This window comes from Lotus japonicus, chromosome 1, assembly GCF_012489685.1.
Source record: "Lotus japonicus ecotype B-129 chromosome 1, LjGifu_v1.2".
Taxonomy (NCBI): Eukaryota; Viridiplantae; Streptophyta; class Magnoliopsida; order Fabales; family Fabaceae; genus Lotus; species Lotus japonicus.
The window spans coordinates 9021697-9048099 of record NC_080041.1 but is presented as its reverse complement, the minus strand read 5'-3'; the positions used below and the strand labels follow the sequence as shown (position 1 = coordinate 9048099).

The 26403-nt window shown below is 31.3% G+C and overlaps 1 protein-coding gene and 2 long non-coding RNA genes across 6 annotated transcripts; all 3 read left to right on the top strand.

Annotated features, from left to right (window-relative positions):
- Window positions 1–5: 5 nt before the first annotated feature.
- LOC130733477 (uncharacterized) lies at window positions 6–4320 on the top strand. Of its 4 annotated transcripts, XR_009017479.1 has the most exons (7): window positions 8–303; window positions 544–572; window positions 1073–1524; window positions 2125–2259; window positions 2472–2605; window positions 3237–3382; window positions 3573–4320. It is a non-coding gene; the product is annotated as an uncharacterized LOC130733477 (long non-coding RNA). The 4 variants fall into 4 exon arrangements; XR_009017480.1 differs by having other exon boundaries at window positions 6–165; window positions 2125–2605; XR_009017478.1 differs by having other exon boundaries at window positions 6–303; window positions 2125–2605; window positions 3587–4320.
- Window positions 4321–17726: 13406 nt separating this feature from the next.
- LOC130733479 (uncharacterized) lies at window positions 17727–20880 on the top strand. Its single transcript, XR_009017482.1, has 3 exons — window positions 17727–18282; window positions 19135–19253; window positions 20446–20880. It is a non-coding gene; the product is annotated as an uncharacterized LOC130733479 (long non-coding RNA).
- A 3066-nt stretch (window positions 20881–23946) lies between these two features.
- Window positions 23947–25076, top strand: LOC130717566 (FBD-associated F-box protein At4g10400-like). The gene is made up of 2 exons (XM_057567865.1): window positions 23947–24528; window positions 24627–25076. Exons 1-2 carry the CDS (start codon window positions 23947–23949, stop codon window positions 25074–25076), a joined length of 1032 nt encoding a protein of 343 aa, XP_057423848.1.
- Window positions 25077–26403: the final 1327 nt, after the last annotated feature.

The following is a 26403-nucleotide window of genomic DNA, read 5'->3' as shown; positions in this document are numbered from 1 at the left end:
AGATTTGCTGCTCATTTTTCTTCCACTATTTTGCTCTTATGGGTTTCTCATTCTTCAACGCTTCAGGTTTCTCAGTCCGTTCATATCTTCCGCTACCTTTTACTTCCCCCTTAACCTAGCAGCGCCGTTGCTCACATGAGAGAGATTTGAACTCTACGATCTGGGGTGGTTCCCCGTGGTGACCTGAGGCCAAGCTCCTTCACAACCTGAGATGGATCCTTCTGCAAAGCGATTCAAACCACGGAGGTTGCAGGGTATGGTGAGAGGAACACACAGAGGCTGGGAGCTCTGATCTTCAATCCTGTAAGAACAATCTTCTCATCCCTTCTCCTTTCAACCCATTTTCTTCTATGCCTTCCTTTCGAAGTTCTGAAATTTTCATCAAGACTTCATTCACGTTTTTCTTTATTAGAACATAAAGATAAAGGGATTGACGAAAAGGGCTTTCATTACTGTCCATCCAATTTCTATTCATTGTATACTTCCTCCCTGTGCCTCTTTCTTTTATTGTTTCTAATCTTCTTTGGTATGAAACTGTTTCAGGTCCATTTTGTTCGTGCTTTGAGTAGAAGGTAATGGTTTTAATCTTCATTAATCGTTATTCGTTTCTTCCCTGAGTATTTTCTGCTTCCAAATTTTACATCGTTTCTTATTTCATGAAAAACTATGCCTTAATTGATTGTCTTAGAATGAATTCAGTATTTCTACTGATTGTCTTGATTGCCCAAGTTAGCATCTCAATCCTTAACCATTCTTCGCTGATTTTAGTTTATACCTAGACAAGATATGTTCTTAAGAAGACATAAATTTTTCGTCTTCTTTCTTCTTTGTTTGTGTGTGATTCATTATGGGCACTGAATTTTGGTCATGTCTCCTAGGTTTCATTCCGTTTCTCTTCCTCTTCGTCTCCTTTCTCTTCTCTCTGTCTATTTATGCCTCTATTCTCCATTTCTTTCATTCAATTTAGATTGAATCATGGTTTTTAAATTATAATTATTTGTTGCTGAATTTGCTGCTTTGAATTATTATTATCTCAACTGAAAGACTCACTCTTTAGATTTCAATTTTGCAGGGGATGCTGCCTTCAAATATCAAAGAAACATCCAAAGAATCAAGGCGCAGAGATGTGAGCATTTCCTATATACATGTGTGTGTTCCCCCTTTGCTATTGTAGAATTCTGGGCGTATGGGATCCAGGTAAGCACTACTCCTAACAGAATTATTAATTTCATGTAAATGTTCCATATAAATTTGATAAATGATAACAAGGTGTTATTTACATATGCATACCCCTGTGTCATGTGGTTAGCAATCAGGCCAACACTCTTGGAATGATTTTGTGTTTTTACAGTTGAGTTTTTTATTTGAGTTTTTAGTTTTTTTCTTTTTTTTTTATAATTTTGGACATGAGAAAGTTAGGGTCTGTGGCTAAGTTGTGTTACATTGCATCTTGATGTTCATTCGAGAGAACTGGTGAAGGGGCAGGGGCTTAGTGAGCGTGGGGAAATTATTCTCTTCTATAAGGTAACCTCCCAATCTGCATTATTGTGTCTTTTAAGATTTTTATTTCCATCTTGGTTTCATTGGTGTAGAATTATTTTAGTTCATTCTCATTATATGCTTCACTTTGATGCTTATTCAAGAAAATTGTCTATATAAAATGACAATCACTATATAATTAAGTAATTGTTATTTCATGAATTATTACTCTACAGTTTCATTTCTTCCATAACGGCTGATTTCAATCTTGCCAAATTACAAGTTATTTTCATTGAATTGTTTTTATGATAGTTAATATAGCAAAGAAGCCTTTGATAGCTTAGGCGGTTTCAAACGACATTACTTTTTATAATAATTGCCAATAAGTGGCATTCCTTTTAAGTATCTTACATTAATAGGTATTTGCATCAACATTTTTATTGCTATTTTGGCATTTTATTTATTTATTAAGTTGTTACTTTGTGGGTATTTTGGCATCTTAGTGTTTATTAGAAAATTTTGTGTGACCTACACCAGTATTTTGGCATCTTAGTGTTTATAATCATTCAAGTTAGCGAAACTAATGCACGGCCTAATACCTATTTTCTGTGCACAGTTTAATTACCTATGTTATTGGTTGTGTAGGCTGAACCTAAAACAGATGAAGTATATGATCAGACAACTTTGCTTCCTGAAGCAGATGTGAGTGTGCTCTGACTTCTGCCATTGGATTGATTGGCACATCGATTGAGGAACTACACCCGAGAGCTAAGAATCAGAGTAAAAGAGTCCTACTGCTAACCTTATTTTAAAATCTTTTATAATCTTATTTCAGTTTGAAGCATCATTTACTAATTATAGAACTTGATCCACATTGTCAATTTCCCTCCCAGACAGAGATTGTGGTATCGCATCATAAAGTTTGTTCTTTTCTCACTAGCTTTTCTTCTTTGCAAATATTGTTTCTGCAACCACAACTTTTCTTTTTGCAGATATTATGTCTGCAATTGATCTCATCCCTTTGTTGCTTCAATATTCTATAAATGCTTCTCCTGGATGTTCCCGGTTGCATTGTTTTGGATTCTCTTTGATTCTACATGCTTGGATGATCAAGTAGCCAATTAAGGTTTGAATCTTATCTTGGTGTCTTCAATCCATACCATATTTTTCAACAGTGATGTAATTAGAGTAAATGAAACTCCTATACTTTATCCCCTTTTTCCTCATTATGCTTGCACATGCTCTTGACTTGCTTTTTGCTATGATTCCTAAATTCGTTAATTTGCTTTCAGAAAATGTTACTATACAGCATACAATAAGGTCTTAGTAGAGAGTGGAATGGAGGAATATGCTACCTTGAATTTATGAGTTGTATCACTATCAAGAATGGTTATTTATTTTCAAGTTAGAGGGAAGAAAATAGGAATCACATAGCCATGCTGTTGGATTTTTATTTTGGTTTTGACATTCATATTAAGCATATGCATGATGCATCTAAATTTTAACATAGTGATAAAGCTAATGAATGAAAGATTAAAAAAGCACATGATAGTAGCTCCTTGGTTTTGATTGAATATGTTTCTGTTTATTTTTATTTTCGCAATTCCAAGAATCAAGTCTCAAATCTAAATGCTAACTGTTGCAAGGTTTTGGATTCTCTAATTCTGCATGCTTGGTAGAATGAGTAGGAAATTAAGGTGGTGAATCTTATCTTGGAGTCTTAAATTGATATCACAACCAGCTATATTTTTCAACAGTGTGATTCAAGTGTATCATCTTATCCGAACTAAAGGCAGATGTTCTCAGGAACGAAAAAAGTAGGAGTAACGAAGAAGATAAATGAGAATGTATATGAGAATTCTTCCTGAATGTACAAGTTGTTGCATTGTTGTCTCCCACCAAGGTATGAATCATCCGTCTTTTTACTTTTTTCACCTTTGTTATTTCTTTCCTCTTTCACTCCCATTCCATGTTATGTTTTTTTTTTGCCTTCTTTGAAGTTTTATTTTTCATCCTATGCATTCCCAAGACTATTCACAAGTACAATGCTTATAAGGATGTTGGTCTTTCTACTTACTGATTATATGAATTAGAATTATGTGAGCAGAGAGAGAAGGCTGGGACAGAAAAATGCTAAAATGAGTTATTTTAGATTGCAAGAACGTCAATCTTTCCAGAACAAGAAAGTAAAGTTCTCAGCCAGCAGAGGCAGCATCAAAGTGAAGGACAAGAAAGTAGTGGACAGAAAGATTCATATGCTAATCAACCTCTGATCAATTGTATCAAGTGAAATTCATTTAGAAACTGTACAGGTTATTGTTGTTGATTCTCAAGAGGATGATAGTACGGATAATTGAAGCGCATAAGCTTTGTTGAGTTCAACACTACAGGTTTTGGTTAAAATCTGATGGCTAGAATGGTATATGTGGAGGGAGAAGGGTTATGGAAAAATTGTCAAGGCATGGCACTGCCCATTAAGGTTATCCAAAGGCCTAAGTCACTTGATTTAGGAGTGCAATTCTCTTGCAGCCCTGATGAGCCAGCCACTGAGGGAGCTGTGATCAAGTCTTCAAGAATTGGTGCTTTGGAAAACATACCAAAGAATTTGGATCAAAGATGATGGCTAAGACAGTAGGTAGAGAATCATAATGTAATTACACCATTGAGTGTTGTTAGGCTACCGAAGTCATGACTCATGAGGACTAGGCTCCAAAAGTTAATTTAGATTTCTTTGTTTTTGCTCCTTTCTAATTGTATATTGGCCTAAGATTATGATTCACCTTTGTAGTTTAGCTTTAGCACGCATTTTCTAACAATGGAATTCACTATGTTAAAATGTTATATTTTCTTGCGTCTATAAACATCTCTTTAAAAAAGGGAATGTTATTTGAGAAGTATCTTTCTAGGGATTTTACTTAAATATGTTGTTTAAATTGGCATTGAAGATGTTCCTTTGCTAATGGAAATAGCAAAGGAACACTGAGGATGAAAAAGTTATAATGAATTGTAAGAGAACAACAATGGAATGATACTTGGGGAGCGGTTGATAATTCGGCCAGTTGCTGAATTTAGGAGAGAGAGATAGCATTGGCTTTTGCTCTAAGGGTGACGCATTGAACTTTATGTGATAGTGACTAGGTCTCATCCGGTTAGTGTTAGAAACATTCTTTTTGTGCCTTTTAAAATTCTAAATTAAAACTATAAAAAATTAACCCACTATACTAATTATTATGACAATAATAGTTCTTAAGTTTATTCTTAATGTAAATGTTTCACTTGAAAAAAAATTAAAAATATGAAAACTTACTCAGTGTCTTTTTTTCTCAATCGGAAAACTATATTTAATGTCTTTTATTAGCTCATATATATTAATCTCATATTAATTTGTTTGATAAAAAATCAAATTAAATAATGGAAGTGCAAAAGTTTTAAAGAGCAATTTATATACACACCACATGTAAGGTAAATAGTTGTAGAAGAAAGGGTTAGTGCAAAGTTGTTTTTGGCATTGATATAAAATTTAATGGTAAAACCTGTAACGTTAATTTTAAAGATTAATATTAATATATTCAATAATTGTAACTAATAAATCATGCCTTATGAAATTCTCAAACTGATATGAATTAAAAACTATTATTATGTAACCAATAATTTTTTAATAAAACACTACAAAACATTTTGAAATTGTTATAAACTATAATGATAAATTAACATGAGGAAATTGATAAATTAGATCTATTAAGTATTAACTTAAATTTGTAAAACAGTAAAATAAATGTCAATCATATACCCACTTAATAAACAATTATGTGCACACTTCAATTGAGGTGGTTACAAAACATCTTTTATGTTTTAAAAAGAAATTGAGTAGTTACAAACATAAGTTAGACTTTATCTCAACTTAAATTTCAAAAATGCAAAATAATTTTCAATCATGTCCCCACTTTGATCGAGGTGGTTACTGAGGGGTTTTATTCATTGACATTGTGAGGATGAATATGAATGTGATATTGTTTTTATCATCAATTTGCTAATTATTTGAAGGAAGGAGAAAAGACCACAGAAGAATAAAGAGAAAACATTGAGAGTGATTTCTCATTAGCGGTGGGTTGGGTAAATTGTTAATCTAATCGGCCTATTAAGCTTCTAGCTGAGCTAAGGATGATTGATCTGTTTTTAAGAGAGGTTTCGTGCTTAGGTGTCTCTCATATTTTTAGAGAAGCTAATGATCTAACTGAGCTGATCACTTAGAAAAGGAGGGGTGTGGTAGGACTTACCCTTTGTGGAGTCTCTTACCTTAGCTTGGTAGCTCTTAGCATAAAGAGTGTTGGTATTTCCTACTTGAGAAGGACGGTCTCACGCTTTTTCATTAATAAACTATTTCGTTTCCAAAAAAGAATTAAGAGAAAACAGACAATATCATTGTGAAATTATGAAGCTTATATTAAATGCAACTAAATATTGCTAATGGTTGAAATTTGAATTAAGAATGAAACAGTAAGATTAAAATTGAAAGCCAGTTAGTAAATACTAATTTGCATATTCAACTTTTGTTTGGGTAGCTGAAATAATGATTAAGATTCTAAAATATTTTATATGAATGCAATTAAATAATGATTTAGATTATAAAAGATTTTGAGTTCAAAAAAAGATTATAAAATATTCCATTAATAATGATTTTATATGAAAACATTAAATATAAAAAAAAAAGAGATTCAAAAACATGACTGCAACAAACACGCTGCTATTTCAATAAAAAAACACGTTGCCCATTTTTAAAATTTCAAAATTGGATTTAAAGCATTTAATTAGTAATCAGTTTCAAAAAAAAATTAGTAACCGCATTATTTTCAACTGATTGAGAATTTAAAGGAAGACCTATTAATTGCATTAAAAATTAGTAACCGCATTATTTTCAACTGGTTGAGATTTAACAAAAAAAAACATACACAAAACTCAAAAATGAATATCCCCCGTGCATCGCACGGGTAAAAAGTACTAGTTCATATATATTAGAGATATCCACATATAGTCTAATTCATCAAAGATGCAAGTTAATTATATATATGACAATTTATGGAACCATATGATAAAAACCAGTTAGCTCACGTTATCTACATCTACTTTATTATTCACTAGTATCTTTTACCCGTGCATCATTCATTTTTGTTTTTTTGTAAGATTCTGTTTTAAAATTTGTTTTTTTAAAGATATTTTATGGATTAAAAGAATAAATTTATTTTAAATATAAAAATTTATAAAATTTTAAGTTTTTTTTTGTACTAATTGTTTGTTTTTGTTTTTTTTAGTTGCTCTTCTTTTTAATCATTTGTCTTTGTTTTCCTAAATGCTCGATTTATGATTTCTTATATTTATTAAATAGTTTTAAGGGAGTTGAAGTAACATATGTGCTAAAAATATACATGAATTCTTCTTTTTTTGTAATTAGAATAATTACATTAAAATAAAACTAAGAATGTATTGATCCACATTTCCTGACATTGCGAAAGAATTCTTAGTGAACTATATTTGAAGTACTATGAGAATTGTGTCATCACTATCACAAATTAGGTTTTTTAATCCTCTACGACGCATGACTCTAGAGGATGCTACATATAGTTGGGCATGTTGAAACACTGATTTTTGCTAATATAACTCCACCTTTTTTAATGATTGTCTTGACTTTTGTTTATTGTCGTGACAAAAGAGAGTGTTATAGGAAATTGTCTCCTTTGAAATTTAAAAGGACTTCTCCTATCCGGTGGAGTTATTGTTAATCTTGGTATGAACACTATTTGTCTGACATTTGTTCTAGATATAACATTTGCTTCCAAAACATGTTCTCATTTGAGTAATAATCAAACGTGTGTCATTACACGTTCCAACTGATTGGTCAATGTTTCTTAGAAGCATTACGGAAGCACTAATTTTGAGCCTTAATTGATGATTAGACAAACCTGAAGAATTAATTGTGTTTAAAACTTTGATGTGTTGATATCATCTAGGCTGTCATAATTGTTGTATGATGACCAATTTAGATCACAATTTACTTTTAAAATTTAAATTAAAATTTAAAATAATCTATATATTTACTTTCAAAAAAATTCCTTAATAATCAATTTAATTCACAATTTAAATCAAAGTAATCTATAAATTCATTATTAAATAGAAATAATCTAAAATAAAAGAGAAATAATCTATATATTAAAAATAATTAATTCTAATTGGTTTAAAATTTAAATCATAAATTATCTATATATTTAATTTTAAAATAGATATATTTTCAAATTCAAATTAAATTAGATGAGAATTTACTTTTAAAATCAATGTAAATTAGTGTTTTGAGCTAAGCGAAATAATAATGTACACAGGGTGATTATGGACACTTTAAAGTGAAATAATCATGCATTTCTTAACATACCCATTATCATAGAGGGTGTTTCATATGCCATAAAAAATGGTGTTTCATATAACTCATATTAAATAAGGGTGTTTCAGTCAAATTATAACAATAATTAATGAACTCTTAAACTTCGTGCATACAATTAAACTACAATAGTTTTAGAACGGAGGGAGTAATTAAAAGTTATTGTTTCTGTGTGAGGTTTAAATTGTATTTAAAGGAAAATCAGTTGAAAAAATAAATAATTTCAACCGTTACACTTTTTGAAAACGAATAGCTTGGCTATCATATACTCCCTCCGTTTTCTAATAATTGTCAACTTATGAAGAAAAAGTTTGTTTCACAATAACTGTCCACTTATAATTTCAATAGAACATTAATTGATATTTTTACATATAATGCTCATATAAGAAGAATAAATGAAGAGTTAACGATATTAAAAAGTAGAGAAACTAATTATATGTTTTAAAAAATTAACGACATTAATTGCATTTCTTAATATTTTGAAACGGAGGGAGTATTATGCATGACTCTTCCATTCTTTATTCTTATGATTCCTCATTAACCTTCAATTAATTTACAACATTATCTCAATAATTTTTTCAATTACTCAATTTTTTATGAGTTTAAAGATGTGAGAAAATCTCTCTTTTTATTTAATTTCATTAATTGACAAGACACATCCTTGAAATCTGATTGGTTGACGGTGTAAAAAAACTTTACACCGTCGGTGTATCAAACTTTTTCTCATTTTTTATTTATGAAAATGATAGAATGAAGAGAAAACACATCATAGTGGCATGCATGTTGGGGTGGCCGACAAAGGCCCACTCATAGGTAGGAGCACTGATGGATCTCTCCGAGGAGGGTTGCCCACCAACTGAAATTTGCCAACCCGAGGGGAATTCGAACCCTCAATTTATGGGGATGTGAGATTTAAATCTGGAACCTAAAGTCAGTTCAATTGTGTGAACCCATATTTACATTACTCAAATTAAAATATAAATTGGGATGCCAATATCTTATTTTAGTTTCAATATGTTTAAATTTTCCCAAAAACAATTTCCATAATTTTTTTTAAAAGTTCCATAACATTTAAATTTTCATTTATTATGCTTAAATTGAAAAAAAAATATTTAGAACCCCAAAAGGACAACGAAAGCACAAAGAGTACAACTTGAACCAAAAATTTGATGTCTATAGTACTAACCAATTCAATATCTAAAATCCAAAATCAAAATTACAATCACTCCAAAAAATATAACAAAATAAAAATAAAGCATGAAAGATTCAAACACTAACTCATGTGTTCTTAGTGGCCCTTACATGAAGTTCATGAGCATTACACCTAGATCAAAAGCATAAGAAATAAATAACAGCCCTTCATCCAATGCGATGAGAGGAGCGAAGGGGAGGGGCGAGCCATTTGCCTGGCTTTTTGGGAACGTCTTCCATAGAATTGTACTCTCTATTTCCAGTAGAAGGTACATCGTTGGCGTTAGAATAAATTCATAAAAGACAAATAATTCACTCATAAAAGTAGTAGAATACTGATGAAACTTAAAATTTCAAAAAATGGCATGCCATAATATAGCTCCACAAAAGTAAGATGTTAACATGACATGCTCCCCATAAAAAATTCAGCCAAGAAAAACATAAAAAGAAGAGAAAATAGTGTTTTGGTTCCACAAAGGAATGACATGAATGAAGGTTCAAAGGGAGGTTAACAACATAAGCTCTACCTGGCATTATTTGCGGCGTGAAAGAAGCAACCAAAGTCCAAATGGTTTGTAACGGACAAAATCAGAATAATGATTATCCACCTGAAATTAAGGGTGAAAGTGGAAATGGGCATAGAAAGAGAAGAAACACTTGCAGAATTGTAAAGCGGCAAAGGGTTTCAATTTCAGACACAATAGTTGCGAAGGAACACAGCGAAGAACAACAAACACAGTGAGGGAAGAAAGACAAAATATGTACTGCACATAAAAACAGAGGAAGATAAGTTTTACTCACTTCAATTTTGGTTGGAAATTTCGGAAAATTCCCAGAGAAGCACAAACAGAACAATGAAGCATCGAATAAGGGAAAAACAAAAGAAAGTGATCCAATATATATGTGCTACAAATGGAAACAAAGGAAAATAAAGAGAAGGAAATCCTATAAATAATAAAAAGCACTTGGAATAGCAGACCTTATACTTTAGATTCAGTACTTCACATTTGCTAGCCAAGAATGATGCTTTAGCGATGAAAGCTTCAACACTGACTGCGCCATCACCCTCAAGGTTAATCGACAAAAGGTATAATATCAATCAAAACCAAAGAAATAGATAAGATTGTAGGCTACCTTCATCAACAAATATGCATAAAATCAGTTGTGTAGAAACAGGAAACAAAACAAAAAAAAAAAACAGAAAGGAGAGGACAATAGATAATGCAGAAGGCAGGCACCAAAGAAGGTAATAGAGAGAACATTAGCAGAGTTACAACTACGACTTCATCATGTTCATCATCGAATCAGTGAAGAAGGGCGTGGAAATAGGCTCAAGTTTTCCACTATCTGTCAGAATAAAATTATCAAAAAAATTAGGGAAAATTATCAAAAGAAATTATTAGATACAGACCTGAGGCAAAAAATGAAGAGGTTTTAGAAACTGAATATGATTATTATGGATATTGGGTAAACCTTGAAAGACTCATTAATGATAGTTTTATTTTCTCTTAATTATTTGACATCAATATTTCTCATACTCTCTCTAGTGCATATAAAGCCATCTAGCTGTCATATAAATGATGTTGAGAATATTTGACAGTATCCTTGCAAAGCCGAAGGCATATGTCAGAAAATTGTTCAAAGCCTTGGCGGGGGAGCTAAGTGATGCCAAAAATGCAGCATGTTGACCACACAGCTCTTCTGCATTACTTATAAATAAATTTGGAAACCCATCAGCAAAAGACCTGGATAAGCATAAAATTTTGCAGGGGATCATAGTTCCAAATACTCTACCATATGAGTTCATCTCTGATATCATAGTTCCAAATACTGTACCAAAATCTACCCTTTCAAAGTGTCATCACTAAAGACTAAATATTAGCATTATGTAAATATCACCAAGAAAATTATTAAGTATTAACCTTGTTTAGTAGAGTTTGGTGTACATGCAGATATGTTCATCTCTTGAGAACCTGAGACATGAAACAACACAACATATGTACTTTGAGATAAGATAAGAAAAACTGACCAATGTGTGAGTATCAAATAGGAGACCTTAATCGAACACAACAAACTTGGGTTGGAAGCAACTTTGGACATTTTCTTTACTTGTGTAGCATCAGGCTTCACATTGCGATTATGATTTGATTAAACAAACAATGAAAGCTGAAATTAAATTTATGAACAAATAAACAATGCCGCAAAAAGGGAAACCAAAGAATAGTTCAGTATGCCAACACGGTTCAAAAAACAAAAATAATGATAAGCCTGCTGAAACACGAATGTATCAGAAGTCATTGTAAGCAACTGTATATGAATCAAGAGAAATCGCATAAGGTGAAACGGATGCAAAGAAAACGTTGAACCATGGCATTAATAGAATTTGAAAATTACATACCTGTTGTGCTGCGTTATCAGCCTGATCTGAATCTACATGGATATAAAATAGACATAAATCTTGCTGTAGAGTGCAAAGGGGTATCATCCTTTTTCCAATCAATTGTTTGTTCATTTTTTTTTTCCTAGGAGGGTTCTTACTGGTGCAGCCATATTGAATTCACCTCCCTGAAAATTTCCTCTTTTTATGCTAATTCACATATCAGTAGAACCACTTTTTTCACAAACCTGATGCTTCCCAAATAGAGAGCAAGGAAATTGTTTTTGCAGGTAAAGGAAAATTCAATGAACAAAAGAGGCAGAATAAACGTGAAAAGGGCAAGGTCTGCTTCATCTCCTCTACCGTGTTGGTGGTACCTTCGAGCGAATCAAGCAGAAAGCGAGGCAACTTCAACACAGTGCATATGAAAGACCTGCTCCTCCATGTCCAACTCCTCGCCGATTTAATTAAGCTGAAATTTCAACAGCGAAAGATCAGGGTTTAGGAGTCACATAATAACGAAAAAAATACAGAGCGGTTGGAAATTCACACTGCAGATTGATGTTACAGGGATAGCAACTCAAGCGACCATTAATTGCAAACGAAACATGGCGAACATGAAGGGCGACATTTTGTCACAGCTTGAAACTCTGAAAGTGGGACAATCCAACAAAAGGGGGAATGCCTACAAAGATCTAACCTGGGTACGACGAAGGAGACATCTCAACGGGGTGGAGTGGACAGCGATTTGGTGATCAAAGCGGCGGAGGTGTATATGGGAGAATTGAGTTCTCTGCCGGAACCTATCTCTCTGATGCAGCGGACATATAAGGGTTTTCATCGTTCCCTTATTATTGAAACAGAATGAATGAGGGTAGAAGAAGTGGTGGAATGGAAACTGAAGCCTTGCAGAATCAAAACGTAAGCATCTGAAGAGGTGGTAGAAAGAAAACGGAAATCCTAATTCTAGAGCGAATGCGAGAGGGCTAAGACCGGAAGATGACAACCGTAAAGATTAAGGCAATGGACGGCTGAGATTGAGTTCCATTTTAATTATTTCAAGATTGACTGAAATATCCATGGTAAAATTGTAGTTCATGTGCATTAATATATTGAATTACTGATTTACCCTCAAGGCTGCAAAAACTCTTCTTTTATAGAGTTTACTAGTACTTTTTACCCGTGCGTTGCACGGGGACATTCTTTTTTATTTTGTATTGTGTTTTTTTATGTTTTTTTAAAATTATTTATTCATATGAAAAAGAGAAAAAACAATATTTTTTGTGATAGTTAGATTTTTTTTCGAAGTGTTAATATATGTTTTTAAAATTGTGTTTTTTTGTCGTAGGTTTTTTTATGAGTGTACTTGTCTTTTTTATTTTTGTTGTTTGTCCTTGTTTATCTAATTGATGTTTTGGATTTATTCTTTTGATATAACAATTTTATTGTACTTTACAGATAGAAGTAATATTTTTTTTAAGATCTTATTTAATATTAAGTTTGTCTTTTCGAGGTTTATAACCCTTGAAATAAATAATAATAAATTTATTTATAATAATTTGAAGTTAATATTTTTTTTTTGTGAGCAATTTGAAGTTAATAGTATAAGTTCATAGAATGACATTGATAAATGAAGATCAAGAGGAAGGGTTAGGGGAGTTTTTTATTGAATGACCTTAACTTTTAAGATTTTTTATTTATATTAATTATTAGTTGATTAATATTTCAACAAATCTAAACTTGTCTTATGAAATTCCCTATATATATTTTTTTAGTGATATCATATTTAATATTAATTTTGTCCTATGACCTTCCATAACTCAAATGAATTAAATAATAATAAAACCATTTAAAACAATTTTGAGGTTAATAGTAGAAATTTATAAGACTAACATCGATGAAGGAAGTAAAGAGATAGAGATGATTTTCCTTTTCTTTTTGCATCACATGTTTGTGATATTTATTTTGGTAGTTTTGTATATTTTTTTAGTGATATCATATTTAATATTAAGTATACGCTATGGTATTCCATAAATCATATACACTAAATAATAATAAATTAGTTGAAAGTTAAAAACTAACATTGAGGGAGGACATTCAAGGGGAAAGAGATAGAATTGGGGTTTTTATTGACATTAGTCGATTTTTTCTTTTGCATCACATGTTTGTGATATTGTGATATTATTTTGGTATTTATGTATAATATTTTTGGGTTATATCATATTTAATATTACGTGTACTCTATGACATTCCATAAATCATACAAAATAAATAATAATAAATTTATTTAAAATAATTTTGAGGTTAGTAGTAGAAAGCTAGTATAGGATAACATTAATGGAGGAAGTTCAAGGGGAGGATTTTTTTGGCATCACAGGTTTGCTATTTTTTTTGTTATTTATTATGTATATTTTTTTAGTGATATCATATTTAATATTAAGTTCACCCCTATGACATTCCATAACTCATATGAATTAAATAACAATAAAATAATTTAAAATAATTTTGAGATTAATAGTAGAAAACTATAGACTAATTAACATTAATGAATAAAGTCCAAAATGAAATGAATATGGTTATTTTATTGAATGATCTTTAACTTTTAAAGTTTATTGTTAATATTAATTATTACTTGATTAATGACTCAACAAATTTAAACTATTAATGTGTGTCTTATGAAATTCCCTAAGTTTTAATGTAAATTTTTTCCTATGAAATTTCATAACTCATACGAATTCAACAATATATGTGCTTAAATAAAAAATTGTAATTTGTTAATATTAAGTTTTGCTATTCGTTATTTTAAAATTAAGTATCGGTAAAAATTATAATTATATTAATGTTGATATATAAACTTGAAAGTAATAAATATGTAAAAAATAAATAATTCATTGTCTTTTATCTGGTTACAAATAATTCATAGTTTGTTCATATTAAACCAAATATAAAGTAGGATGAAATCAAGTTAAATCCGTCTAGATAAAATTTCCACAATCTAAGTAAATTTGGACCTTCTCATTTTTTCAAGAAAAAAATAAGAGAAGTAGTAAGCAACGAATACTTATTTGTGAACATGGACATTTGAAAGTTATATCCTAAGAAGTTTTGTATATATGCAATATGCATTTTGGGGAAATTGAGTATTAATTAGTGGCTATTGAGGAGAACGATGCAATGCAGAGTAAAGTAATGCATAATGAAAAAAGAAAGGTAAGAAACAACATAGTATTAGGGTCATTCATTTAAGGAAGCAATGTTAGAGATTAAGCCATATGGATTATTGTAGTTTAGAAGATGCAATTATTTTCCATGTGGTATTATATGTCCTTTCTTTTATAAAACAAATTAGCCCTATAAACCTTGGCTTCTTCAGAGATGACCGATTACATGAAAATGATGTCAACTATATTAAATTGTACAAAATTATATTTTGCTTCAGAAGTAGTGTCACTTGTAGCCTCTTCAGTTCTTGAGATGCTCATTCAAGTAATCATGTATTTGCGCTTTGTGACTCTATATTTTCTAGCAGGTGCTTGAACCATAAAATTCTAAATCGCATAAACTTGTCCTGCACATCGTGTGTCAATAAACTGTGGCATTTGAAAAACTACAATTTTAAGAATTCACTTTGCTATGGTAACAATAAATAGTTTGAATTAGGTACCATGAAAGTGAGGATAACAAAGAAATTGTATACATTTTCAACGATTAAGAGCACTTCAATACTATTAACAATTTGAGGTGTTTTGAAATCTCTTGTTTCATACACATGGAACATACAAACTGTTTGAGTCATCATACATAACAAAAGTTGAGCAAATTAATGAGAAAATAATTCTTTAGGTGTTTCAATTTTAGATGATGAAATCAAGTTGAAGATCATAATGAAATAAAAAGAATGTTAGAATACGTGTTAACATTCTAGGCTAGTACATCAATAGTTAACTGTTGGGTAAATGTACCTGGAAAAATGTCTTGAAGCTTGAGCCTTTGAAAAAACAAAAGCAAATGCTTCAACAAAACTTATGTAAAGTGCACATGTTGAATGAGTATTAACACTTATTAATTTATATAGTTGTAGGGAAAATGGTTGGTAATAGTATTTTTTTCTTTTTGGTAAGATCTTATTTAGTATTAAGCATACTTTTTTGAATTTCATAACTCATATGAAATAAATAATAATAAATTGTTTTAAAGTAATTTTCAATTAATAGTAGATGTCTAGAATGACATTGATGAAGGAAGTTTAAGAGGAAGGGATAGTGGAGTTTTTTTATTAAGTGACCTTTAACTTTTAAGGTTTATTATTAATATTAATTATTAGTTGATTAATACTTCAACAAACCTAAACTAATAATATGTGTCTTATAGAATTCATAACTAATATAATATTTAATATTAATTTTGACATATGACATTGCATAACTCATAAATTAAATAATAATAAATTTATTTAAAATAATTTTGAGCTTAATAGTAGAAAGTTATAAACTAACATTGATGGAGGAAATTGAAGGGGAATATCGAACGGCTGAAATTAAAAGTCTGTTGTATATCGAACAGTTCTAAAAAATCACATATGAAATAATACGTATAATTACTTAAAAGCTCATAGATAAAAATAAATATATGAAACATTGTTTATTGATAGACTATTTTACCCTCGAGGTTACTAAACTTCTCAATATATAAATAAATATAAATTTGTTTTTAAATTTCATAAATCATATGAAATAAATAATAATAAATTTATTTATTTCAATTAATAGCAGAAGTCTATAGAATGACATTGATGAAGGAAGTTCAAGAGGAAGAGGTAGGGTTTTATTTATTTATTTAGTGACCTTTAACTTTTAAGATTTATTATTAATATTAAATATTAATTGATTAATACTTCAACAAACATAAACTAATGATATGCGTCTTATGAAATTCATAACTAATATCATATTTAATATTAATGTTGACCTAAGACATTTCATAACTCATATAAATTAAATAATAATAATTTCATTTAAAATAATTTTGACCTTAATAGTTGAAAGTTATGTACTAACATTGATGGAAGAAGTTCAAGGAGAATATCAAACGACTGAAATTTAAAGTCTGCTGAATATCGAGCGGGTTCTGAAAAATCACATATGAAATAATATGTATGATTAATTACATAAAATCTCATAGGTAAAAACAAATATATGAAACCTTTTTTTAAATCAAGGATTTACTTTCAATAGAAAAATAAACAAAAATGAAACAAAACTCACCAAATAGAGTTGATAGAAAAAATAAATAAGAAGGAAAAACAAAACTGAAAACTGAAAAAATAATGTAAAATTAGTGACCACATTCATTGTAAGACCCAGGATTTTAGAATTAAATAAATAACTAATTTCCAACTCACGCATAGGATTTTGTGTTAGCGCGAGGGGAACATGACTTGTGTTTAATGTTTGGATTAGCGTTATGAAGAAGAAATTTCAGGAAATGGTTAAGAATAGTTATATAGTCGCTATAGGTTATAGCACGAGCTTTATTCACTTTCGCCTTAGGGCAAAAACGTTAGAAAATGACTAATCTGCTCTTAAAGCACTGTAGAAACGATATTCAAAAATATTCAGAGGAATATAAGAATTTCTCTTATTCCTTTCCTTGACAAGAGTTTCGATACGAAACCCTGGAATGTACGAACGTCCGATTCTTGTTCTCGGAGGTTTGCCGAAACTGAATCCCTGACAGCTCCAGAACCTTAAAATAAACTGTCGATGAAGACTTTTTCTATTCGGAGCTTCAAACGAAGATTCCACACGCGAGAACCGATTTCTTTCGATGTTTCTAACCTTTCTTCAGAAGGAAGTTTTCTCATCCGACATCAATTGCAAAAAGTAGTTTTGCAGTATATTTTGAAGCATTCTGCGTTCAAGCCATTTTCTCACTTAAATGAACCCGATGCAAGTATCGTCCTTTCTTGGATCGATACTTAGCTTAATTGCATAATATGACACGTCATATTTGTTCTAATTGTCTAACAATTATTCTTTAGCTTAATTCTTACACATTTTCTCGTCCATGGATCATTTTATTTTGCTCAAAGTGATCCTAATTTATATTTTATAATTTCATTAAGTTCCTCATAATTTTTGATAGGCTAATATATCATTTCTACATTTTTCTCTTAACTTTGTGAGCTAAATCTTTTAGTGTCTAAATCAATTAGTACTGGTTTTAAAAATATTTAGACTATCCATCCTTATCCTCCATCTCACTGTCGACATCTCTCTCCCTCATTACACTTTTTCATTTTCTTTCTTCTTCTTCTACAGACCACGTTCTCTGATCTTTCTTTTCTAATTCTCCTTTCTTTTCATTTTCTTTCTTTTGCTGCAGCAGACCCATTTTTCTATTCTTCTTCTTATGTCTCAAATTTTCTTTCTTGTTGCAGCAACAACCTGCCACCGTTCCTTCTCATCATCCCCACCATTTCTACTTCTTCCTTATTTCTTCTCATCACCACCATGAAACAACCAAGGAGCCAACACCACCTCACCATATATCATGTTCTTCTTCCTCCTTCAATCAAAGACAAACCACCACCGTCCATTCTTCTCCTTCTCCTCCCTATGGCCTCAAAAGGAGCAGCACCCACAGACACCACATGAGCCACCACCTTCACGTTTTCTTCTCCTCCATGGCTGGCCAAACGCACCACAACCCTCTGTCCTTCTTCCTCACGTAGCTCCTTTGGACAGCCACGATGACCACCAATCTGCCCCTTTGAGAACCACCATCACCTTCATCTTCCAATTTTATGGTAAAACTTCTTCTCTTTTGCTTGATCATGCTCTTGGTCAATTAAAATTATTCCTTTGATTTCCATACATAGTTCTATCTTTAAAGTTATGGTCATGCCAAGAATTTAGTGAACCATAATTCTTGTTTACAGAAGGTTGAGTTTTTATATTTGTAAAATTTTTAATTGGAGCTTTTTCCAAAGTGCTTTTATAAATGTTATTCCCCATCACCGGATCTATGGATTTCACCGATTAGTTTTCTAAAAAGTTGTTTTTTGAGTTAAGTGATTTTCAGATTTTAATGATTTTAATTTAAGCCTTGATTATTTATTTTTTTAAATGTAAAAAAAAAATGGCTTTGGAAGTGATTTTAGGAAAAAGGAAAATTTATACATATTTATGTAGATGTGGCCGAGCCTATGGCATGTGTTTTGAGTTTGGAAAATCAATTCTGAAACTTGTTTTTGTTTAGTGAAAATTCATAAGTTAAGTTTGAGGACTAAAAGTTTATTGTGGGAAAACTTTAGGATTAAAGCACAAGAGGCTGAGAAGTTTTGGGTTAAATCGGAGTTTTAAAAGTCTTGGGGTTTGTTTGATAAATTTATTAAAGATTGAGGGTTGAAAAAGAACTTACTTTTATGTGAGGACCTTTTCGTGATTATGTGCTTATCAAGGGACTAGGGTTGAATTATTTAAAAGTTGAGGAGTTGTTTGCGAAATGTGTTTTTTTAAGGACATTTCTTTAAAACTCACAAATATTTTTCTCTTTGGACTTTAGTCCTTGAAACATAAAGCATTTGCATTAGCTAAGTTTGTTTTGGAGCTTTAGATGTGACCTTAGAGGCTAAGGTTTAGTATATGAACTTGTGAAGGGTACGAAGGACGAAAGCGCCTCGCGGCGAAGCTAAAGAATAAAAGGAAGTGAGCCGACGTGGAAAACAAAGATGTGATTGGATTGGAGTTGCAGTTTTGGATGGAGAAATTGGCTAAGGTAAGGGTAACTCGGTTTTAGCGCGTCTTTGAGTCTTGCATGCTTTTATCGCACTGCCTGCGTTTGAGATGAAGATGTTTATATTGATTGACATTGGATTATGATTATTATGCTTGCAATGTTGTATGCTCGCTTATATTGACTGTTTCTGAGGTTTGTGCCAAACGTTTTCTGAAGGCTTCGGCCGAGTAAACTTATTGAGACGTGTGTCTCCGATTTCTGAGAGGCTTCGGCCGTTTACTGGTTTCTGTCATTGAACTGCGTTGGTATGCAATTGAATTGAATTATGTTTATTGATAATATGAATAACATGTGATTATGTTAATTTGATTATTGGATTTGAGATTGTTGTTTGAGTGACCACTGAGTTGGATGAGATGTTTTGGTTTGATTGAAGTGGTGATGAGGTGGGTTTGTCCCACGGGATTGTCCCGTCTTTCGAGGCGTTATAAAGTGACATTCAGGGGAGTCCGTTCTCCGTCTGTCCCGTCTTTCATGGGCGTTATTAAGTGGCAGTGGAGTGGATATTTTCACATGATTGTCCCGTCTTTCATGGGCGTTATTAAGTGGCATTCAGGGGGGTCCGTTCTCCGTCTGTCTCGTCTTTCATGGGCGTTATTTGGTGATAGTTCAGGGGAGTCCGTTCCTCGCTCTATCCCGTCTTGCGAGACATTATTGATCGATCCATTTTGGTTGCAGCATATAGTTGCATTATAGGGCAATAATATTTGCTTCTGATGTTTTGGTTGATATCTGATTTGATGTTATATTGTTGAGGATTGTGATATCTGATTTGAGGTTATATTTTTAAGATTGTTGATATCTGATTTGAGGTTATTGTCATATGAGTTGATTCTATGTTGTTGAGGTTGTTTATATCTGGTTTAATTCTATGTTGCTGCTTCTATTGATATCTATCTTTGATTATATTGTTAGCTTATCTGTTTGTGGCATCTATGTTGCTAAGTTGTTGATATCTGAGTTAAATTCATATCGTTGATTTTGCTGATATATGATTTGATTTCATGTTGTTGGATATATGTTGTCATTTATTTTGAAATAAGTTGCTGGTTTATGTGCCATGATATGCACTTAAATTTGAATAACATGTTTTTCTCTTTTATACGTGGTAGTTGTATGGAGTTAACCCTTTCTACTTGCTACTTGTTGTTTGGGCGCTTAACGCTATTAGGCGATGGAAGACTGTCGATGAAACTTGACCTTTGCACGAGTCGGAGCTGAAGACTTGAAGATTAGTGGAAGACATGAAGAGTAGAGTCAGGTTTAAGGTTAGAGCCTTGGGTTAGAGAGCTTACCGTTATTGGTTTAAGCTTGCCTAATAATTTTTAGGAATTTGCATTTGAGATTCGGGTAGGTTCCGATGCATTGCTTTCTTGCGATTCCCCGGTGTGGAGATCGTAGGGAGTAGGTCGGATTAGGGTGTCGTGACATAACAGATTCCTTGTTGGATCTGATCTCATTCGTTAGATTTGTAGTTGTGTTCTTTCGTTCATACATTCGGGAACTTGCCTGGGTCAAGGCTTGATGTAGATTTTATTTACTGTTGGGTGTAGGCATTACATGTTTTGAAAACAATTCAAAAGAAAAAAAAATTACTCGCTTTATAAATTCATTTGGAAAATATTGCATATTTAATTTAATAGGTTACTAAAGTGACACCCGAAAATCGGGGCGTTACATTCATAGTGTAAATATCACCTAAAAATGACATAAATTGAATAAAGCTTAAGGTAGACGATGAAGATGACAACACCAAGTTATGAAATAAAATAAAGGTGACTCTCATTTAGTCGGCTAAGTTCATAATGAAACAATAAAAATTACGGAAAATTCAAGAAACTTACATGTTTTCAAGATGTAACATTGGAAGAATGGAAAACAACAATGAGAAAATCTGAAAAAAGAAACAAATTGAAACTAAATCAATGAAATGTAAAAGATAAAAATAGGCTCCATTGTACCGGATTAGAAGAAACTATTATCATTTGGTCAACTAAGTTGATAATAAATTAATCAAAATTAAAAGAAAGCAAAAAACTTACATTGGTTGAAGATTAAACTGTCAAAGAAATGGAAGTAAACATCATAAAATTGTGCAAGAAAAATAATGAAACACAATTAGAGAAATAATCAAGGAGATGACTTTCATAGTTTATGAAGATAAAATATTTCTGAAATTAAATAGAAGTTACAAATAGATCATAATAATATTGATAATCAACAGCAAAGAACAAAACATGCATAAATTACAAAAGTAAAATAAAATTTGTAACTTTCATATATTTAATAAGCGATAATAACGTGCATATTGCGAATAAAGACTGAATCTTACAGGAGTGGAAGATGAAGAATGAGAAGAACGAATGAGAAAAAATAAGACCGTTTGGGAACAACGTAGCATGAGAAGAAAATCTGAAGAAAAAGAAATGGCAAAATCATAACAGATAAATAAAAAAGGATAAATAAGGCGAAAAAAGAAAAGCTCTTACCGGATGGATGATGATGATGGAGAAAAACTTCAATGCCCGAGAATGAAAATTGATGAAGAAGAAGTGACTGATGGAGAAGAAAAGACGCAAAATAAAATTTTCTAACCTGATAGAAGATCTTCTTGTGCTGGAATGATGCTGTTGGAGAATCCAAATCGAAGAGATATGACCTGTACATGAATGAAGAGGCTGAAGGTTAAAATGAGAGAGATGAAAATAAGTTGAAAGGGGAATGGAAAAATGTTTTATATATGGGAGATGAAGGAAGAAACTCTTGGTGATTTTGTAACCATAATCCATAATCAGGAGTTACAAAAGCAACAAATAAAACGGCCAAGAATATGAAAAGATTGTACAAAGAGTTTCATAAGAAAATGATCAACGGTTAGGATTAGAAGCAATGAATGGCCAAGATTGATTTCATATTGAATTACTCATAAATTTACGTATATGACCATGGAAAAATTTCAACCCATGTGTATTAAAGTATTAAATTACAATTTTACCCCCAAGGTTGCAAAAACTTTGCTTTTATATATATTATAGATAGATTATATTAATTAATAATTGTTAAATCTTTCAATTTCCAAATTAAAAAAAAACTTTTCAATTTCACATATTGTAAAATGATTTTTAATAATTATTAAATTTTAACTATTAATTATAACTTGAGGACAAATTTTGAATAATAATAATTTAAATTGACTACCTTTACATTAATAAAAATATATAATAAAATAAATTTTACATGTATAACTAATTGTAAAAAAATTTAAACTCTAATATATTAAAATTATAGTTATAATTATAATTATAATTATTAATCATAAGTTGATGAATTTTAAAAATTAACCAATAAAACTTATTACTACATTTTACGTATAAATAAAAAATTAAGTACTAAAGATAGATATCATCTTAATAAATTATATATATATATATATATATATATATATATATATATATAACTTGAGTTCTACATTACTGGCAAGATTACATAAATTTTCATTTTCATATCAATTAATTATTGGCATAAGTTGAAAAAATGAAAAGATATAAAAATAGCACAAATAAATATATTTTAAATAAAATAAACGTGTTAAATACTGAAATTAGTTAATGGTTGAATGCTTTTTGTAAATATATATTTTGGAATTTACTTTTAAAATGTGAAATGATTATGCATGTTGTTTAAATAAACTATAATGTAGTTTTGTGTTATTTTAAAAAATAATTTTAAATTAACTTGTGATTTTTCTTAATAATGATAGTAATAAATTATTGATGAATATTTTATGTTATTAACATTATTATTAACTATTAATTGTCAACTTTTCATTTTCTTATACGAAAGAATAACTTATTACGTAGTACTTAAAATAGTTAGAATATTAACTATCGATCATAAATTGAAAGAAAAAATAAGAAATATATTTATATGCAGACAATTTTAATAATTTAAATTAAATTAAATAGTAGTAAAGATAAAACTTATTAATGAACATTTTAGAAAAATAGTTTCAAAATTAAATGAACGTCTCTATAAGATATTTACTATTAAATATACTGCATGTGTGTATTATTTGAAAAATAATTTCAAATATTTATTTTGATCTATTATATAGTACTAAAAATATTTTCTCAAGCTTTCTTATATTATTAATAATATTTTACTTTTAATTTTTTTTATTAAATTTCAGTAATATCCTTTATTTACATAAAGAGAACTCTAACTAAGTAATTTAATGCATAAAAAAACTCTAATACTATCTATTTCGATGTCTAAACACAATAATTTTTTCTGTTATATTTATATTTAAGAAATATTTTAATATTTATTATTTATATAATTACACTATAATAATTTTCATATAATATTAAAAAATATCGTAAATAAACCCATGCAACGCACGGGTATAATATCTAGTGAACAGTAATTGGAAGACACAAAATCAACATTAAATGATGTTGCAGCTCATTTGAATAAAACAGTTGGTATTCAACAGTCGAGGCCACCGTTTCAGTTTCTGATGCACCTCGTTTAAATTAAAGTCTCAATAAATGATGAGTATTTGAAAGAAAATATGAACAAGCAGGGACTAATAAATTCTTACAAATTCTTACAGTAAGAAATTTGCTATAAGTATCCATTGAGAAGAAGTGCAAAAGTATCCAAGAGGACAATGGATGATAGAATTAGCACATTGCCACATGAAATACTTCATCACATTCTCTCTTTTCTGTCAATAGAGGAAGTTGTTGCTACAAGTGTTCTTTCAAAGAGATGGAGACCTCTCTGGCTTTCACTCACCAGTATCACCCTGAAACAGCTTCGGTTTATTGATCCTGCACCAACACAACACGGCAATGTTGAGGAAGATGAGGACTTTGATTTCTACATGTTGATGGAAATGGTTAACTTTCATGAGGTTCCTCGCTCCATTTTTAGATGCAGAGCCCTTGTTGTTCTCAAATTGCAAGGGAGAAATTTGAGAAACTTTTTCAATTTTGACTTTCCCTTGCTCAAGACCTTGCATTTGAATCAAGTTACCTTTTCTGAAAATCGGCTTCTCGTGGCGCTTTTTAAGGGTTGTCCCATTCTTGAGCATTTGGAAGCACATGATATATGTTTTGAGTGTGGTGGTTTATCTGAGGCTGAGTATACAAGCTTACCTAAGTTGGTGAGCGCAAGTATCTCTGCAACGTGTAATCCTAATATTCCCCTCATAGTTTTAGCCAATGTGGAGTTTCTTCGAGTAGAGAAGGTTTGAATGTTTGAAAATTATTAAGGATCCGTATGATTATGTACAGTTTTATAAAACTGTTTTCAATTTTCTAATAATTTGTCTTGTAACCATTGCAGCGCGGTAATGAGAAAGTTCCAGCATTTCCCAATTTAACTCACTTGGAGCTTATCTTGCCATTGAGAACTATTTCTTGGCCTTTGGTATTCGACTTCCTCAAGAAAAGCCCCAAGCTTCAAGATCTTGTAGTTGATAAGCTCGGACAAAAGAACAGATTACTTGATGATGTTCTGTTGTTTGGAATTTCTTTTGGTGATGAGGTTTTCAATTTTCCAGATGCTGTTCCTCATTGCCTTTCTTCACAATTTAGAAAGTGCACCCTCACACATTATAGTGGACATGAAAATGAGAAGCGGTTTGCAGAATACATTATGCAGAATTCATCATCTTTACAAACCATGACAATCTGCGGTATTTCTTCTTTGCGTCCCATGGAGAAGCATTATATATTTGATCAACTGTCCTTGTGCCCAAAGAAGTCTGCAAACTGTGTGGTTCATTTTAAATGACTTTGTAGTAGCAGAAAATTATTGTTAAATGACTGCTTTGTAGCCTATATATCTTGTAGTCTTTTTGCGATTTGAAGAACATGATGGATCTTAATGTCAGATTTTGTAGTCTTTACGCTACATTTGATTTATTTTTTCTTTTTAAAATAAGCACACGCTTTGATAGTGAATGAACTGAATTCTATTGAAATTGAATCATCGATTGTAGCAGTACATGATCTATCATTGACACAACGGAACGCACAAGGGTTTGCAAACACAAAACCCTAAGTAACAGAAAATCGGAATCCACCAGGATTTGAGAAAATTCTCGTTTTTTGATTGTCAATAATAATCTGAAATAGGCTATGCCTTACAAGTTCTTAAATAGGAAAAGAAAATATCCTAACAGAAAAATACATAATATCCTAAAAGATCCTAATTAAAAATAAAAGATCGTAATTGAAAATAAATAAGTTCCTAACAAAAAAATAAGTAAGATCATAAAGATTCTAACTTAATTAAAAAACATAAACCACCCTAAATTTATTTAGAAATACTAAAAATAATAACTTCCTAATTAATTGCTCCTGCATCAGACGGAAACACGCGCAACATCTTCATCAAAACGCGCAGCAAGCTTGTCTGCGTCCGTCTCCTCCACCTGTAAAGAACTCGACCCTGAGTTATCTTCTTGATAAAGAGCCTTGTCTGCCTGGTACTCGTGAATATCAACCACATTGAAAGTTTTAGAGATATTCATATGATCCGGGAGATCCACCACATAAGCATTATCATTGATCTTCCGAGTCACCTTGAATGGCCCGTACTTGCGCGCCTGCAGCTTGTTGTAAGTACCTACTGGGAACCGCTCCTTGCGCAAAAACACCATAACATCATCTCCCTCATTGAAGACCTTAGCCCTCCGGTGTTTATCAGCAGCAACCTTGTTCCTCTTCCCAGCAGCCTCTATGCTACCCTTCACAGATTCCTTAACAGCAACAACCTCCTTGGCCATGGTCTCGGCTGATGCACTAACGCCTGGTGCCTTAGGAAGCTTTAGTAAATCCGCCACATGCTTTGGAACAGCAGTATAAATTACAGAAAAAGGGGACCTTTCGATAGCTGAGTGTACAGCACTGTTATAAGCGAACTCCACCTGAGAAAGTGCCACATCCCACTGTTTTGGCTTATCACCACATATGCTCCGAATCATATTCCCCAAGGTCCTGTTGGTGACTTCAGTTTGGCCATCAGTCCGCGGATGAGCAGTAGAACTGCGATTTAACTTCTCCTTGATTCGAATAAAACTCTGCTCTTGCTCATAACCCCAATGAAACTTTCCTTT